Genomic DNA, 19085 nt, shown 5'->3' with positions numbered 1-19085 from the left:
GAGGTTCACCCGTCAAGGTCAGGAAACCAACTGATGTGGGAGAGAAGGTGACGCCCTTTTATGTCTGCTGGTTTCCTGTCCTTGAAGGGCAGATGATCTCTCTCGTGGTGCTGTCATGGGAGACCAAATAAATAGGGGATTTCCAAATTACGGGTAGCACAAAGTCTCGGCCAATAGTGCTCTGTCCCTCCCGAGTCTTGCCGTATGGCTAAGAAGCACTATACAGCCACATTTGGGGTATTTCTACATGCTGCAGAAAGAATTTTTTTTTTTCCATTGCCCAGTGGTACAAAAATTTTGTCACAACTGTGGTGTCGATATCACTGCACCACTAGATGAATTCATTGAGAGGTATAACTTGTAAAATGACGTCTCTTGTGGGGTGGGGCGTTCTGCTGTTCTGGCACCTCAGGGGCTCTGCCAATGTAATATGGCAACCTCAAACCAGTCCAGCAAAATGTGAACGCCAATATGGCGCTTCTTCCATTCTGAGCTTTACACTGTGCCTCAAAGTAGTTTTCAATCATATATGGGGGGGGGAATCTGCATACTCCGGAGAAAGTGAATTGCACAACCAATTTTTTCGGGTCCATTTTCTCCTGCTATCCTTGTGGGAAAAAAATTGGGCTAAAATAACATTTTTTGTGATAAAAAGGTTTTATTTCCGTTAACAGATGACGGACGCGAGTACTTGCTTTTCTTGTGCATTGAGTTGAAGTTTTAATTGGGAACATTTTACACAGCAATTTGGATCAGTTATCCGGCACTCTACATTGAGCATTTACATCTGGGTTTCCCTTTAAATCTTCAAGTAATGTAATTCAGGGGTGTCCTTTACAGAAGTGCACAAAACTGGTTCACCGCGCTTTTATACTAGTCTAAGACGGACACCGCCGGATCACAGGCCAGACGGGTCCAGAGCCTCCATCAGCCTCATTATAAAGAATCTTCCACCTGAGTCGCAAATGTCAGATTTACACAAAACACCAATGTAAACGCTTAGTGAAGGATAGATGTGAGGTGAGCCTTACTGCGATCTTTGCGAGGCAGAACGAACAAATCAACAGCAGGTGAAGAATTGGTTAATTTTTTTTACCCTGTTTCTCGTGCGGTATAAGTGATTAGGCACCTTTATTCTTGTGGTCAGTGAGATTACAGCGGTACCAGATTTATAAAGCTTTATTTTTGGCTGCTGTCACACACTTAAAGATCTTTTCTTTGTTTTGAAAAACTAGATTTTTGCATCACCATATTTTTTCCACATTTCTGCTGACAAATTCATGTGACAGTTTTTTGTGGGACAAGTTGATGTTTTATTGGTACCATTTCAGGACTCATGACATTTTTGAACGCTTTCTATTCAAATTTTTGGGAGACAAACCGTGCAGGAATTGTTTTCTTTCATGCTGTTCTGCCTGTGTTTAAACTGATAAGTCAGCTTTATTTTTCGGGTCAGTACAATAACAGCGATACCCCATTTCTATAGTTTACGTTTTGGTGCTTTTACACAAAAATAATTTTTGCGTTGCTTTATTCGGAGAGTTAAAACAATTTTTTGGCTCATTGAGCTGTATGGTGGTTGATTTTTGCTAGACAAGATGACAGGTTTTTTTACATTAGTCTTTTTGATTGCGATTTATTCCATTTTTTGTTCGGCGGTATGATAAAGTTGTTTACCTTTTTTTTAGATGTTCACTAAAGGGGTTAACTAGTGGAATAGTTTTATAGGTCTATTCTGGACACTGATATCAAATAGGTTTACTTTTGTCTATTTTTTTCATAATATTTATGGGTACAATATATTTTTGTTTTGTGATATTGTGTACTTATTTTTAATATGAGACTTTCACATTCCGCAGTCTGATCACTGTTATAAGGTATAGCAATACAGCAGCACTGCGTGGGCGATCGTCTTGACATATTTGCGCTGCATTGGTCAAGAAGTCCTTCCCGATCATAACGTACATATGTACTGCAAATGTCGGAAGTGGTTAAAGCGAATAAACCAAAAACAAACAAAGCACTCACTCATCATTCCTGTAGAGAGCCAAAGCGTGGCCTGTAAAATCCATGACATCCTGTCCTAAATCAAATTTCTTGTAAACTTCTAGCATAGTCGTCTTCTTAGGGTCAACCCCTTCCAGTGTCTTTGGATCATTTTCATCAAAGTTTGCGGCAAAGCCTAGAAACTTCTTAAACCGTCGCTTTTCAAACAAACCCATCAGACCTTTAATAAATTAGGTAGAGTGCGACAGGAAGAATAAGGTCATCAGTACATACTAATGAATAACATGAAAGACTTAGTTTACCTACATTTTGTACCAAAAAAAAAAAAAAAAAACAAAGTTAATAGAGGCTCATCATTAACTTGTGCCATCAGCCATATCTCCCAATTCCCCATGCATGCCTTAGGCTAGTCTCACATTTGAGGACGGAGGAGCTGCTGAGGGCTGCAGACTTCCTCCGTGAAGCTCCGCCCACTCCTGCACCTCCTCCGGTCAGCTCCGCCTACAGCCACATACTTCTGCATCCAGCCTGCGTACCCCATCTTTAACATTGGGTACACAGGTCGTGTGGAAGTATGCGGATGCCTCCTCGTGCGTCGTTTTGACGATGCGGCGAACAAAGACAAATTCCAACATGCTGCGTTCGACGCGGGTCGCCACATCATCAAAATGACGCATGTGGAGGCATCCACATACTTCCACACGACCTACGTACCCAATGTTAAAGATTGGGTAAGCAGGCCGCAGGCAGAAGTATGTGGTCGTAGGCGGAGCGGACTGCAGGAAGTGTGGCAGTGGGCGGAGCTTCACGGAGGAAGTCTGCAGACGGCCGCAGCTCCTCTGTCCGCAAATGTGAAACTAGCCTTATTCCACCAACTATGCATGTGTTATCAAAGGGGAGTAGGGAAAATGGGGGCAAGGTGGAAGGGGTAAAGTCCTGAAGGTTGTCTGGTGAAACTGCTGAATGAACACCCCTCACATTGTTGTAAATATATTATCTTTTCATAGGACAACACTGAAACTGACACATTGATCCAATGTAAAGTAGTCAGTGTTCAGCTTGTATAACGGTGTAAATTTGGTGTGCCTTCTAAACAATAGTCATTAATTTATAAACTGCTGGCAACAAAAGTGTATACACCCCTTAGTGAAAATAGCCAAATTGTGCCCAATTAGCCATTTCTTCTCCGTGATGACATGTGACTCTGTTACAAGGTTTCAGGTGTGATTGGGGAGCAGGTGTGAAAAATGTGGTGTTACCACTCTCTCTTACTGGTCACAAGAAATATGGTGCCTCATGGCAAAGAACTGAGCATCTGGAAAAAAAAAAAATAAAAAAAAAAATATTTATATATATACATATATATATATATATATATATATATATATATATATATATATATATATATATATATATATATATATATATCTATATATTTATTTTTTTTCCGCTTTATAAGACGCACCTGATTATAAGACGCACTCCCAAATTTGTTGAAGAAAAAGAGAATTTTTTTTTAATGTTAAATTGGGGTCTGTCTTATAATCTTATAATGTCAGTGTCTGTCTTACAAATCATATATGTCCTACATCCTGGTATCTATTAAACCCCCATCATGGCTCATGGCCCCCCTTGTGCTGGCACATTGCCCCACTGTGCTGCTGGCATGCACATGGCTCCCCCATCCCATCCTGGTTATGCCCCTCCTGTGCTGCTGGCATGCACATGGCCCACACATCACATCCTGGATATGCCCCCTGTGCTGGTGGCACGCACAAGGCACCCCCATCCCATCCTGGATATGCCCCCCTGTGCTGGTGGCATGCACATGCCCCCCCCCCCCATCCCATCCTGGGTATGTCCCCCCTTAGCTGCTGGCACACACAAACAGTTAACTCACCTTCCGATGATAGCTCCGTGCTCCCAGCTCCCCCATGGCTCTTCCTGTGTCTGTACTGACATCCAGGAGCTGCTCATACAGGCATTTCATTGTAGCTGCAGGACCTTCCATCACATGACCGCAGTGCTGCACACTGGGAGTCACGTGACCGCAGGTCCTATTGGTACAGACATAGGAAGAGCCAGGGGGGGAGCTGTGAGCACGGAGACATCATCAGGTGACTACAGTGACGGGGCAGTGGGGTGGAGAGTGCAGGCACATGCAATATGCGTTGCTCCCTTATCCACCATCTCGGCACGGCTTCAGCACCGAGGTGATGGACAGCGGGTGCCGTGAATATTACATGAGCCTAATGAGCGGGAGCACTGACCACCACTGTCTTAGCAGCCTACAGCCAGCCCACCCCCCTGACATCACTCCAGAGCCGCCTCCCCTCCTCCACAGCACACATTCGGACTATAAGACTCACCCCTCATTTTCCCCCAAAATTTTTGGGGAAAAAAGTGTGTATACACACACACACACACACACACACTCTACATAAGAGCATACAGTGATTTTACAAGACAGGTTTCATTCAGGACAGTAAACAAAGGTAGCATACTGTAGCGCCATAGCATGCAAATATGAAAACTGAATTGCATTACTGCACTAGAAATATGAGAAATTAAGAATACTTAGCCTTAACGTGGCTTCCAGGTACACATGAATTGGCCAATTTATGTGCTAAGTATTCTCAATTTCTCATATTTCTAGCGCAGTAAAGCAATTCAATTTTGATATTTGTATGCTATGGCGCTACAGTGTGCCATGTTTATTGTATACGAGTTGGCGACTCCTAGGTAAGGTAAGCACCTGTTCAGACCTGATTTCTATTTGGATGTGATGGTCAGTTTTTTGATAGTCATTCAGGCCAGGGCTCACCATGGTCGACCAGAGAAGCTAAGTGCACGGGCTCAACGTCATATCCAGAGGGAGTCTTTTCAAAATAAGCGTATGAGTGATGAGTGAAAATACACAGGACACTGCATGACACTGGTCTGCATGGCTGTCTTCCCAGAAGGAAGCCTCTTCTAAAGAAGAAACACAAGAAATCCCACAAACCATTTGCTGAATGCAAGCAGACTAAGGACATGGCTTACTGGAATCATGTCAGGTGGTCTTGCTGCCAGCGGTTTAGACCCTAATGGTTGTGCGCGGTTTTATTTAGAGGGCACACAAATTTACACTGGTATACAAGTAGAACACTGACTACTTTACATTCTATCAAAGTGTCAGCTCTTCAGCGTTGTCCCATGAAAATATATAAAAAAAAAAATAGTCACAAAAATGTGAGGGGGTGTACTCACTTTTGTGATATACAAAGATTTAGTAAGGTCAGCTTTATGGTACAATACTCTGCAATGGGTAGGTTTTTTGTGAGACAGAGGGAATATCACAGGCCACACATTAATCTGAAGAAAAGCATGAAAGACAAGAATGTGGTTATATTATGTCTTTATTTTATTTTTTTTTTTATTTGTGATTGAGTTACTCACTGGATGAAAGAGCTTCCGCTTCTGTAGAGGGAACCTTGTAGGTTTTTCCTCCTTTGTACACAAAACTTCCTTCTATTACTTTGAAGTCCAGATAACGGGTAACTTCAGTAAACATCAGCATTTTAACCAACTGGCCTAAAAAGAAAAAACAAAACAAAAGCAAGGTGAACTGGAGTAAAGCCAATCCTATGGACAAATTTTTTTTTGATCAAATAGATTTTTATTAATCAGAGTTCAAAATACAGAATATACAGTAAATCTTCCACAAACAATAGATTTACAAATTGAACATCCCTGTTCCCCCCCCCCCCCCCCATGTAGACAGCTTATATAACTCTTTTCTCCATAAGATGTCTCTTACACCGTAATTTACCATTAGTCATCCTTTTTACCCATATTGTCAATCAAACCATACAAAACAGAAATGTTCCTATGTCCGGGTATTAATGGTCTATCCACAACACCAGCATTGTAAAATATAGCACATTCCCATCAGTTAACTGTACCGTATTGTAACCAGGGATTCCACAACCTCTCATAGGTTTTAGAATTGCCTCTTTTAGCATATATCCTTTCCTCCAGCTGGATGATACAAGACACCTGTTTCACAAACTCTCTCCCAGAAGGTGGTTCTTTCCTGATCCAGTTCCTCGCAATCAGCTTCCTTGCTACATATAGTAGTCTGGCTATAGCAAGCTTTGCACTATTAACTATTTCAATTTCCTCCACATATCCCAGTATGCAGACCAGTGGGTTTTTGGGTATAACACTTCCGTAAGCCCCTTCTATTCTGTTAATGACATTAAACCAGAACGCAGATAGCCTGGGACAAGTCCACATCATATGAAGGATTCCGGCATCAGACCCCCCACATCTTGGACAGTCAGAGTTGTCCCTCAGCCCCATTTTAAACATCAGAAGCGGGGGGTACGGTACACACGATGGATCACAAAGATGGGACAACCTAGCTGGTTCACTCATAGTGAGTTTGGGGACATATTCTAGGACGCTGTCCCATACCTCGTCAGTCATCACCCCAATCTCTCCCTCCCATTTGGATCTTGCTTTAAGTGGAAACCCCATTAAATGTGTATGCAATATATCTTTGTAGGTGTTAGAAATTACCCCTTTTGTAAGTCCATCACCACCACATATATAGTCCAACATTATGTCAGACTGTATCTGCAGGTTTCTGGAAAGTTTTTGAGCCATAATGGCATGCCGTACCTGACAGTAGTGGTACCATTCAGAATCCGGCAACTGAAACTCACTCTGTAATTGCACAAACTGTCTCAGCTCCCAGTTATCCATAATTTGAGACATTAATGTCAGCCCCCTACGTTTCCAGCCTTCCAGTCTCCCAAGTTTCCGAATCTCTGGGAGGTTACTATTATCCCATATAACTGTGAATCTAGTCAACCCGGTCACCCCTCTCACCCTCTTTAGTCTGTTCCACAGGTCTTGTAAGAGTCGCAGAGTGGGACACCCGTCTCCCATTACACCCATCTTCCCATCCTCTAGGCCAAGTATCAACGGGCTTCTATTTAGTACGTATTCCAGCACTCCTCTGACGCCTGCCTTCTCTTGATTGGACCACCCTCTGAGATGTTGACTTTGGGCAGCTAAAAAATACAGTTCCGGATTTGGTAGTGCCAGTCCCCCCTCATCCTTTGGTCTTTGCAAGGTTTCAAGCCTTATTCTAGGTTGTTTCTAACCCCATACCAAGGCCCTAAACAGTGAATTCACTACTCCGAACTTTTTCTGCGGTATCCAGATGGGGGAGTTGTGTAATATATATAAAAGCTTGGGCATTAAAACCATTTTAAGTAGATTAATCCTTCCCACCACCGACAAGTGTAATTTGTTCCAAGTATCCACCTTAGTTCTTAGAATTGCCATTAGGGGTACTAGATTAGTATTAAGGCCCCATCACACTAAGCGACTTACCAGCGATCCTGACACCGATATCAAAGTGTCAGGATCGCTAGTAAGTCGCTATGTGATCGCTGGTCAGCTGTCACACAAACAGCTTCACCAGCGATCAGCACAGCGATGCCGAGCGCCCGGCATCGCTGGCCATCCTGGAAAAAATAGAATCAAAATAAAAAATATAGTTATTCTCACCTTCCGACGTCCCGTTCAGCCATCCTGCCTCTCTCCACGCTCCGGTCCCAGTGATCCTTTGCGAGAATGACTGCGAGATGTCACGGTCTCGAGGGATAACAAAGTCTCGCAGTCATTCTCGCAAAGGATCACTGGGACCGGAGCGTGGAGAGAGGCAGGATGGCTGAACGGGACGTCAGAAGGTGAGAATAACAATATTTTTTTAAATTATTTTTTTACACCTGATCGTTGGTCTCCCGCCTGTCACACACAGAGATGCGTGCTGGCCAGCGGGAGATCAGCGACCAAAGAAATGTCCAGAGGTTTCTTCCAGCGATCAGCGATACCGGCAGGGGGGCCGCTCGCTGATCGCTGTCACACACAGCGATCTCGCTGGTGAGATCGCTGTTACGTCACAAAAGTTGTGACTCAGCAGCGATCTCGCTACCGAGATCGCTTAGTGAGATGGGGCCTTTAAGGTACTCAGTCACCGGTAGGGAAACCTGTATCCCCAAATATTTAAACATTTTCACACATTGTAGTTTGTTGGCCCCTATGTCTTCCTGAGTCCATACCACCTCCTTGTCCACTTTAAATAGGCTTGATTTAGACCAATTTATGGTCAGTCCTGAGATCTCACCGAACCCCTCAACGGTCTGCACAGCATGATCCAATGAAGCCGAGGGGTCCCCTACGGACAAATAATTTACCGAACTCATGATCCACTAGTTAGGCTATGTGCCCACGTTGCAGAAATGCTGCGGAAGTTTACACAGCATTTCTGCAACTCCCTGCCGCGGGTAAAACGCAAGCGGAATTCACATGCGCTTTGCAGGCATTTTTAGCTTGCAGAATGTTTGCGCTTTCCAGCGAATTGAAGCATCGCTTGGAAAAGTGACTGACAGGTTGGTCACACTTATCAAGCATAGTGCTTGTCAAGTGTGACCAACTTTTTACTATTGATGCTGCCTATGCAGCATCAGTAGTAAAAGATAGGATGTTAAAAAAAAAAAAAAAATATGGTTATTCTCACCTTCTGACGGCCCCCGATCTCCTCAGCGGCGCTCCCAGTACGTTCCGCTCCCAGGGATGCTTTGCGCGAAGGACCTTTGTGACGTCACGCTCACGAGACCGTGACATCGAAGGTGATTCGCGCAATGCATCCCTGGGAACGGAAGATGCTGGCATCGTGGCTTCTATTCAGAAACTACAATACTAATACCACAATCTTACCATTAGCCATGAGAAACTTGGGGACTAAATCCACATTCCAGTCTCGTCCACGGCCCATAGACTCTGGGGGGGATCCAGGGATGTTAAACCTTTTGTATAACTAGAAAACATCACAAATGTCAGAGAAAAATCAGGCTGAACATCAAACATATCACAACCATTATTAGCTTAATGAAATTGTTTTGGATGACATGCACAGAAGTTTGAGAACAAACAAACATGCATGCTTACATCTTCCAAAGGTGTAATGGAAGCACTCTCTCCCCCATAGTAAGAGTTACGATCCATGTGCAACACCTTCTTTCCATTTACGGACATTATTCCGGACAGGATGCATTCCTACAAACGGAGAAACATAACATTACCAACAACATACACCACTAGTCATATTCTAATGAAGTCAGGAAGAATTCCACAGGTCTAGGCTAATGGTCTGTATACACAGACTGACTTATTGGTAAATATCTACGGATCAATGGTTTAGTAGCCTGTCCACACAGGCAGACGACCACGGTAACGAAAGCATACTAAATAATCTAATTGCTCACTGCCATTGTTCTTAGCAGCACAAGTCCTGTTTACACAGGACAATGTACTGCAGAAAATGATCTTTCACTTGACATAAGCGCTTTGCCCGTTTAGGCGGCATGATTATAGTTCATAGGAACACACTTTCACTTTAAACTTAAAAGAAGATGTCCACTAAAAGGACAACCCCTCTTAATTCCCCGATGTTCAGCCCGATCTAATAAAGATATACTCACTCCCATGCCAGCGTCGTTCTAGCGCTGCTGGTACTCGCGTTCCCAAGGCTCACATGCAGTTGGTATCAAGCGTGAACCCCATCAGAGCTGGCGTCCCTGTCCCAGCCTTCAGTCGTATAAGTAATATAGAGGAGGCAAGAGCTGCAGCTGGCTGCTCACTACTCCTCGATTACCAACACGTCTGAAGATGGAGGCAGTGATGCTAGCGGTGATTGGGAACAGAGCTCAAGTCCTAACTGCACAAGAGCCCTGGGAGAGCGAGTGCCGACACCACTGGCAAGGTGCCAACATGGGAGGTGAGTAAGTATTTTTACTTTATCGGGGCCAAATATAGGAAATGAAACGGGGTTGTCCTAGTAGTGAACAACCCCTTTAAGATTAGCACACAGCAATCAGTCGTTTGTTCCGTCTTGACAATCAGGTTTTACCAATTTTCCTCTAACTTTATAGGAGGAAAAATTAAACTTCTCCAAATGCGTTTCTCTCTTTTCTAATTACAGACAGGATTGTAAATGTTATTAAATTCTATGTAAAATTTGTCACCTCCCTTCATCTTTGTTATGTCTCTTTCCATGTTTGGATGCTGTGGGGGGGGGGGGGGCAGCAGCCACATCCCACATGGAATAAAGCTGGTAGTAGTAAACCAGCGTGTGTGTCCATCACAGGCTGCTGTACAAGATGAATAACTGGGAGCCAAGAAAACCATAGGGTGTGCCACCACTAACATCAATGCAAGTTCTCTGCAGATAATTATTTCTATTCCATGCAGATCTATTTTAAATGGAATGAGTCAGCAGGATCCACCCTCTTAAACCATCTATATGGGCATGTAGGTTATGGAAAGCTTAATAACATGATACCTTGATATTTGCTAAGAGTTGTCTTATTCCAGAGAAGTGTTTTTTTTAGTTACGTAAATGAGCCAAGATATATGGGCTGGACACTGATCTGCAGGAGAATCTGCCTCTAGAGCTAAATTTTAAGTAAAAGAGCGCATTACCATTGTGAAGTGTAATGGCTGCTCTGCTCCACTGATCTCACTGCAGAGCTGTGTGTGATTATACCGGACACATCTGGAGGATCCTCCCACTACTTCATCTTCCATCTCATAGCAGCCAGCATTGCAATAGAGCAGAGCTGAAGGCTGCTCCATAGTATTCGCCAAACACGTCACCATTCCACCAGTAGCAGCAGGACAACTGCAGCATGTGACTTGAGCAACAAGTCACTGGATGCTTTTCTGATGACTGGCTATTCAGGTCACTTGACCACTGCAACTAATCACAGGCTGCAGCAGTCCATGGAGCGGCCTGTGCAGGATCCAGGCGGGTCACGGTAGAAAAGTTAATTGAATTTTTTTCAGCTCCATGCACCCTGTTTAACTTTTCTTCATTTTGTCCAGACAACCCCTTTGAATATATAGGGTGGGGGGATAGCAGGGCTGTGGAGTCGGAGTCGTGGAGTCGGAGTCGGAGCTCATTTTGGTGGAGTCGGAGTCGGTATAAAATGGACCGACTCCGACTCCTAAAATATATAATAAATTGGGCACAGTAGTTCAATGCAGGATGTGCTGAATATTTTTTCATAGGAGTTTGGGAAAGTTATGAAATGTCCTTTAAATGGCTGTTCTATTCCTGATCTAAGGCTACATTCACACACAGCGTTTTTCCTGTGTTTTTTGAGGATACGTTTTTCAGCTGCAAAAGTTGATCATCTTTTTAAAAAACTGCATCACCTGAAAGGTTTTTGAGCTCATAGATAATGTTTTCAATAGCAAAAACAGATTAGAAATCTGCTCTATCCATTTATCCATATCTGTCTATCCATATCGTATCTGTACCAAAAAGAATGAAAACCGGGTAGTACACCAATATATATTCTGTTCTATCTAAATATCTTGATTATTGGATCATAAAAATGATTAAATGTCTGAGGTTCACATTGTACTACAATAAATTTTTCACTTAAATATAAGCAATACGTGTGGGAGTCGGAGTCGGAGTCGTGGAGTCGGAGTCGGTGTAAGGGAAATTGAGGAGTCGGAGTCGGAGTCGCAGGTTTGGCTTACCGACTCCACAGCCCTGGGGGATAGGGGCACCTTTCACATTGTATATGTTTTGTTGTGCAGCCTAAAACAGACTGGAGATTCATTATAATAGCTTATTAACATGTATTAGTGTTAATGATTTCACAGCCAGAGATCTTACTCATCAATTCTGAAGCCAGTCTATAAACCCCTGTCCGAATGCATGGCTATCACAGAGAACCATCTGCAGCTAAACATTTACAGTATCCCAGAAACATGCCAATGTATGCTTGAACGAGAAGGGGGGGGGGGGGGGAGAAATCACAACGGCAATAGGGCATACCATGAAAATAGAGATTAGATGCTTCAACACTGAACCCAAAGACCTTCTGAAAAGAGGATGGCACCTAAAGGGAATCTGTCACCCTTTTTTTGGACTATCAGTTGCCAGCATTGACATCAGGGGCTTCTCTACAGCATTCTGTAATGCTGTAGATAAGCCCCCGATGTAACCTGAAAGATAAGAAAAAGGAGATTTTTGTGTACTCACCGTAAAATCTCTTTCTTAGCCTCTAATTGGGGGACACAGAACCATGGGGTGTTATGCTGCTGTCCACTAGGAGGCGACACTATGCATAATCTGAAAAAAAGATTAACTATGGCTCCTCCTCTGCAGTATACACCCCTGGCGGCGTCAGCCTTCTCCAGTTTTGTGCAAAAGCATTAGGAGGAACATAACATAACCATGCCTGTAAGAAGGCTACTATGTACGAGCTCAAAGAACAATATGAGAACTCAACCGTAACAACGGCCTGTAAGGGCAACAGGGTGGGAGCTGTGTCCCCCAATTAGAAGCTAAGAGAAAAATTTTACGGTGAGTACACAAAAATCTCCTTTACTCTGTCGCCTCATTGGGGACACAGAACCATGGGATGTCCCAAAGCAGTCCCTGGGTGGGAAGCAATGGACAAATGTGCTAGCAGGTCCCTAAACTTGGGGCACTACCGCCTGCAGGACCAGTCTACCCAGGCTCGCATCAGCTGAGGACTGGGTATGAACACTGTAGTGTTTTGTAAACGTGTGTAGGCTAGTCCAAGTGGCCGCCTTACACACTTGTTGTGCCGAATGGCCCAGGAGGCCCCTACTGCCCGTGAAGAGTGTGCCGTGATACCGGCTGGAAGAGGGGAACTGTTAAGTCGGTAGGCCTCATGTATGGTGGACTTGATCCACCTGGCAAGGGTAGCCTTGGAAGCCGGCAGTCCCTTGCGACCACCTTCCGGAAGAATGAAGAGGGAATCAGACTTCCGGAAGGGTGCAGTCCTGGACACGTAAATCCGCAATGCTCTGACGAGGTCAAGCGTATGCAGAGCCTTCTCCACTCTATGAACCGGAACCGGACAAAGGGATGGCAGCAAGATTTCCTCATTTAGGTGGAAGGTGGACACAACCTTCGGAAGGAAGGATGGTACCGTTCGGAGAACCACCTTGTCCTGGTGAAAGGCTAGGAAAAGCCGTCTGCAGGAAAGTGCTGACAATTCCGACACTCTGCGTAACGAGGTGATTGCCACTAGAAAAACCACTTTCTGTGATAGAATGCAGAGTAGAACTTCTTTAAGGCTAAGTGCACACGTAGCAGAAAATTTCTGCTTGAAAACCTGATTCCCTTCCCAGAAACCGCACCTATTTTTCCGCGGCGGTTTTTACGGTTTTGATGCGTTTTTTTCTGCAGCGGTTTCTAAAAGCATGGGAGAAGCCGCAAAATTAATGAGCATGCTGCATTTTTTACCGCGATGCGGTTTTTTCGCGGTAAGAAACGCATCAATGTGCACAAAAAGTGCAAAATGCATAGAAATGACTGTGCAGCTTATTTTTAGCGGTTTTATAGTGAAAACCGCGGTAAAAACGCTGTGTGTGAACACAACCTAAGGGGTTCAAAGGGTGGTGCCTGCAATGCTGTCAGGACCAGATTGAGGTCCCACGTTTCCAGTGGACGTTTGTAGGGGGGAAACCAATCGGGAAACTCCCTGAAGGAAAGTCCTTACTTGCGGTTTGGTAGCAATGCGCCTTTGGAAAAGGACTGAAAGCGCTGACACCTGACTCAAGCAAGCCTAGGGATAGCTTGGCGTCTAGGCACAATTGAAGAAAACCTAGTACCTTCGGGAGGGAAGGGAGTGGGACTTGTCCGTGAGATTCGCACCAGGAAAAGAAAGCTCTCCAGGTACGATAAATCTTGGCGGAGGCTGGCTTCCTTGCCCTGATCATGGTCGCAATGACTTCTGGTGAAAACCCTGCCTGGGTTAGAATCCAGGTTTCAAGGGCCATGCCGTCAAATTGAGAGCCCCTGAATTCTGATGGTAGAACGGACCTGGAGACAGAAGGTCATGACGGTCGGGTAGACGCCAAGGGGCGTCTGCTGTAAGTTGAACGATGTCTGCGTACCATGTACGTCTGGGCCAATCTGGCGCGATGAGGATGGTTGGAACTTCCTCACGACCCTGGAGATCAGGGGGGAGGGGTGGAAAAATGTACAGGAGTTGGAACTGGGACCAGTTCTGGAACAGGGCATCCGCTCCGAGCGACCGCGTGTCCTGGCCATGAAATTGTAGACCTTGGCATTGAGATGGGATGCCATTAGGTCCACATCCGGGGTTCCCCAGCGTTGACAGATCTGGTCAAAAAAAAAAAATCTCGGGATGGAGAGACCACTCCCCCGAGTCTATTCCTTGCCTGCTGAGGAAGTCGGCTTCCCAGTTTTCTACATCCGGAATGTGGACCGCAGAGAGTACCGACCTCGTGTCTTCCGCCCAGTGGAGGATATGTGCCACTTCTCTCATCGCCTGGGTGCTGCAGGTCCCGCCTTGGTGATTCACATATGCCACAGCCGTGGCATTGTCCGACTGTATCCGTATGTGCGAGGCTGCAAGCAAGTGATGACAGGCTCTCAGTTCCAGGAAGATGGCCCGGATTTCCAGGATATTGATGGGCAAGGTCGCTTCCCTTGGTGACCACTTGCCTTGTGCCCTGTGATGCAGGTGCACCGCCCCCCAGCCTGTCAGGCTTGCATCGGTGGTCAGGACCTTCCATTGACCTGAGAGAAAGGGTCTTCCTCGTGCAAGCGAGGTTGGCTTGAGCCACCAATGCAGGGACCTCCTGGTTGACGACGTCAACTGGAACTCCCTGTCGAGGGAGAAGGGATTCCTGTCCCAAGATCTAAGTATGGCTAGTTGAAGAGGCCTGAGGTGAAACTGGGTAAATGGCACTGCCTCTATTGCTGCTGCCATCCTGCCGAGGACTCTCACGGCAAACCGGAGAGATCGGGGAGGACTGCGGAGTAGTGTACGAACTCCCAGACGGATGGCAAGTGTCTTGTCCTTGGGAAGGAGCCCAGGCCCCTGGATGTGTCGAATAACATTCCCAGGAAGGTTAGAGTCTGAATCGGGGTAGTCGACGATTTCTGTAGGTTGACTAACCATCCCAGACGACTCCGTGTGTCTACTGTGATTGAGACACTGACTCGCAGTCCTTGAAGGTGGAAGACTTGATGAGGTCGTCCAGGTACGGGACGACTAGAATGCCTCGAGTGCAGAACGTCCATGGTGGCTGCCATGACCTTGGTAAACGTTCTTGGAGCCGTGACGAGTCCGAACGGAAGGGCGACAAACTGGTAGTGGTTTTGGTTGATAGCGAACCTGAGAAACCTTTGATGGGCGGGAGCAATTGGTATGTGTAGATATGAGTCTTGTATGTCTATGGAGGCAAGGTATTCTCCCTGCTCCATGGATGCAATGATGGACTGGAGAGACTATGCGGAAATGACGGACCCGTACATATTTGTTGAGCCGTTTTAGGTCTAGTATGGGCCGAACGCGGCCTCCTTTCTTGGGAACTACGAACAGATTGGAGTAGAACCCTCGGAATCTTTCGTTCGTGGGAACCGGCACCACGACTCCTGCCTGAAGGAGAGAGGAGACCGCTTGGTGGAAGGCACGAGCCTTGTCTGATGGTGTTGGAGGGATAGAGAGGAAGAACCGGTTCGGTGGAGTGGAAGTGAACTCTATCTTGTATCAGGAAGACACCATTTCCCTGACGCACCTGTCTTCTGTAATAGGCAGCCAGACTTGCTGAAAGAGTAGAAGTCGCCAGCCTACTGGTGGGGTGTCTTCCGGAGTTCGTGAGTCATGATGAAGTGAAGTTCTGAGGTTTTCCTCCGGTCCTGTCCGGTCTCTGCGCCGTCCGTGGGTTGTCACTGCGTGGAGAGCGGTTATGGTTTTGCGCTGGGCGCGAGACGGACCAGCCCGAAGAATTCTGAGAGGATCGGAATCGTGTCTGGTTTCTTTGTTTAAACGTGCATTTCGGTTTTGGTTGAGGGAGAGAGGTACTCTTACCCCCAGTGGCATTGGCTATCATTGTGTCCAACTTTTCGCCGAAAAGCCTTCCAGTAAGGTACGCAAGATGCGTGAGGGACTTCTTTGAGGCCGCATCCGCTTTCCATTCTCGCAGCAAGAGGATACGCCAAATCATAATGGCGTTTGCCGCTATCCCCGCTAGACCTCTTGCTGAGTCTAGGGCTGCATGAAGCATGTAGTCTGCTACCACTGCTATCTGGACCGCTTAGTCCGAGAGCCCGGCATTTGAAGCTTGAAGACCCTCCTGTAGTTTTTTGGCCCAAGCCAGGATGGCCTTGGCCGCCCAAACTGAAGCGAACGCAGGGGCCAGGGAGGCCCCTGCTGCTTCGAAAATGGAACGAGCCATGAGTTCTACTTGCCGGTCTGCTGCGTCCCTGAGGGTTGAGCTGTCCGGCAGAGAGAGTAAGGTCTGCGCTGCTAGTCTTGATACCAGGGGGTCCACTTCGGGTGTATCTGTCCACTGTTTGGTGTCTTTCTGTGAGAAGGGGTACTTCGCTTCCAAATATTTGCGATTGGCAAATTTTTTCTCAAGCTGCGAAAACTGTTTGGTAAGTATCTCCTGAAACTCATGGTGATTAAGGAAGACCTTAGGTGGTTTCTGAACACTTTTGAAACAAATCTTATGTTCTGGGGCTGGCTCTGAAATTTCCAGCACCCGATGGATGGCAGAGATTATGTCCTCAACTAGCGCTGTATTGCTAGGGGGAGAAGGTACCACGGACCTCTCCGTTTCGTTGTCTGAGTCGGAGTCACAGATGCCTTCCGAATCCTGTGTATCGCTAAGGTGATCCCTGGTGGGCGACCTGGGGCGGGGGTCTTCTGTGGTGGGGGATCTCTGTGGTGACCTGCACTGTCTGTGACAGGGGACTGCCTAGGAGACCTGGAATGACGGTCCCTGGGGGACCTTGTGCTATAGGACGACTCAGGTGATCGTGACCTGTGGGTCCGCTTACGTCTGTGAGAGTCGGAGGCAGCATGTTCCTGAGACAAGCTGTCCGCTTGCTGGGTGCAGGACTCTGGACACTTTTGCTATGTTCTGGAATTTTGCCCTTCTCCAAGATGGTGGTCTGGCCTTCATGTGTTCCTATCTGCTGCCTTTAAGACTCCACCCCAGTCATTAATCAATGCTGGAGTATTCTGCCTGTGTTCCTTTGAGTACTGGGTTGTCCTGGCTTCACAGCTGCTGTAGCTTGCTGAGGTTGTTCCATTCGTGGTTGCTTCAAGAGACTATACTGCACACCTCTGCTGCTGCCCGCTCCACAGCCGCTGGCTGTCTCCGCTGCTCTGCTGTCCTGTTACCTGCTGCCACCTAATCGGTGAGACTTACTGTTTTCTCCGTCCTAGAGAATCTACCGTGTGCTTGCTACTTGTGGTTCTGCGATTCCAGCTGACTCAGCGGCCCTGCCGTGCCCTAACCGGACCAGGGTTAGGGTACCCACTGGATAGACTTTCTGAGAACTATACCGTACTGATAACGGCATCTGTTTCCATAGTGGCCGGCTATAACGTTCTGGACTTTGTTTCTAAACTATGTTTCAAGCATTCAATACTTTGAAAGGCGTATACCCTGCAACTGGCCGCTGACCTCTAGCGGCAGTTTATTGACTTTTGTGTTTACCTTGTTCACACTGTGCACGCATGGTTTTGCTGTGTTCTTATATAAACTCGATTCACTTAACTCTGGACTCTGCTGTGATTGTGCTTCTTGCCAAGAAACCCCTGTAGTATCCACTATAGCTGTTACACTGGGTAACATTCATAGCCGGGACCCGACCCTGCAGAGCGTGCAGCAATGTGGCGGTTAAGTTATCTATGGACTGTGTCATAGACTGTGACATCTGAGTAGCCCATTCCGGCGTGGTATCTGACACTGAAGCGTTGGTAGGGGTTCTGACCCAGAGTTCTGGATGCAATCCCGGCAGTGCGGATACGTACTGCCACTGGGGAGCGTGGCTTTGCAGGCTGTGCAGAATGCATAGAAACATTCCTGCCTGGTTATCTTTCTTGAGCCCGGCATAGTGCACAGAGGCTGGCTATCAGGGATCCTACAGGGGTGGCTACGCAGAGGGAACCCACAGAGAGCCTTAGAGGAAGTATGGATTCACAGCTGAGTAAAGAGAACCCAGCTGTGAGCTTACCCCACCAGTGTGCCCCTAGGTCCAACGCCGACAGATCCCAGTTCTGTGCCCCCCGGAGACTGCTGTGGTTCTCCGTTATCAGGATGTCTGCAGCCAAAAAAAAAAAAAATGGCCACCGGGCCGCTAAGGAGGAAGGAGGGGGCGGAGAGCTGAAAAGGGCACGCTGTGCTGTGTAGAAACGCGTCCTTTCTGCCTCGATCCACCCCTTCTATGACACTATAGAGTGTCATTTTAGTCATCTGGGGGCGGGGAAAAGGCGGCGGCTTCAGTTAGGCCGAAGCCGCGGTCTCAAGTAGAGGCCTGATGCCCAGGAGGGCTCCAGAGCGGCGCGGTAGACCGGGAGGGGGTCGAATTTGTACCAGACCCCCCCGGAATGGGCAACTGGCTAGCGGTGGGGGCAGCAGGGATAGCGGTTCCTGTTTGGGGGGTACCTGGAGCGCCATGGAGCCGCTGCTGCTGCAGAGACAGGGGCGCAGAAAGCCCTGTCTCTGCTGTGCCATGTCTGCCTGCACCCTCCCCCGGCCCCAGCAGGATCCCACAGCTGGTCTGGGGTCCCTGGATGCTGCAGAATGCTGCCTGTTCTCCGACCCTACCTGAGGCGTCTCAACCTAATGCCCCCTGCGGGGGATTAGCGAGGGTGCGCCTGTCACCGTCAGGGGGTCTTCATCCTCGCCTCAACCTCAACCCAGACCCCAAAGGGGTTGGGGAAGGAGGGGGGGGGGGTCTCAACTTCGGACCAGTACTCGAGAGACTGGGGAAGGAGCGACATAGGGAATAGCCGTCTCTACTTCAACTGGGCACCCCTAAAAAGGGGGCCAAGGAAGGAGCCATGTCGGGAGTCTCGCTGGAGACCCACTTTTCTTCATCTGTATTCCGGACGAAAAAGGAAAAAAAAAACGGAAGAAAAAAAGGTGTGCCTCCTTACGACACTAAGCAAAAACTGGAGAAGGCTGACGCCGTCCAGGGGTGT

General features: G+C 47.0%; 1 protein-coding gene across 1 annotated transcript in view; it reads right to left on the bottom strand.

Moving 5' to 3' along the window:
* The window catches only part of GDI2 (GDP dissociation inhibitor 2), a 76668-nt gene that overhangs the window by 44727 nt on the left and 12856 nt on the right, over window positions 1-19085 (bottom strand). Inside the window, exons 2-5 of the mRNA XM_073589065.1 lie at window positions 9013-9120; window positions 8782-8881; window positions 5446-5580; window positions 2029-2227 (exon numbers count right to left, since the gene is read on the bottom strand). Of these exons, the coding sequence (XP_073445166.1) occupies window positions 2029-2227; window positions 5446-5580; window positions 8782-8881; window positions 9013-9120 (542 nt within the window). The remainder of the gene's footprint in view (window positions 1-2028; window positions 2228-5445; window positions 5581-8781; window positions 8882-9012; window positions 9121-19085) is intronic.

This window comes from Dendrobates tinctorius, unplaced genomic scaffold (assembly GCF_039654945.1).
Source record: "Dendrobates tinctorius isolate UK_male_01 unplaced genomic scaffold, ASM3965494v1 ptg000105l, whole genome shotgun sequence".
In the NCBI taxonomy this organism is placed as follows: domain Eukaryota; kingdom Metazoa; phylum Chordata; class Amphibia; order Anura; family Dendrobatidae; genus Dendrobates; species Dendrobates tinctorius.
Note: the sequence above shows the minus strand (reverse complement) of the source record. Positions and strands in the feature narration are given on the sequence as shown.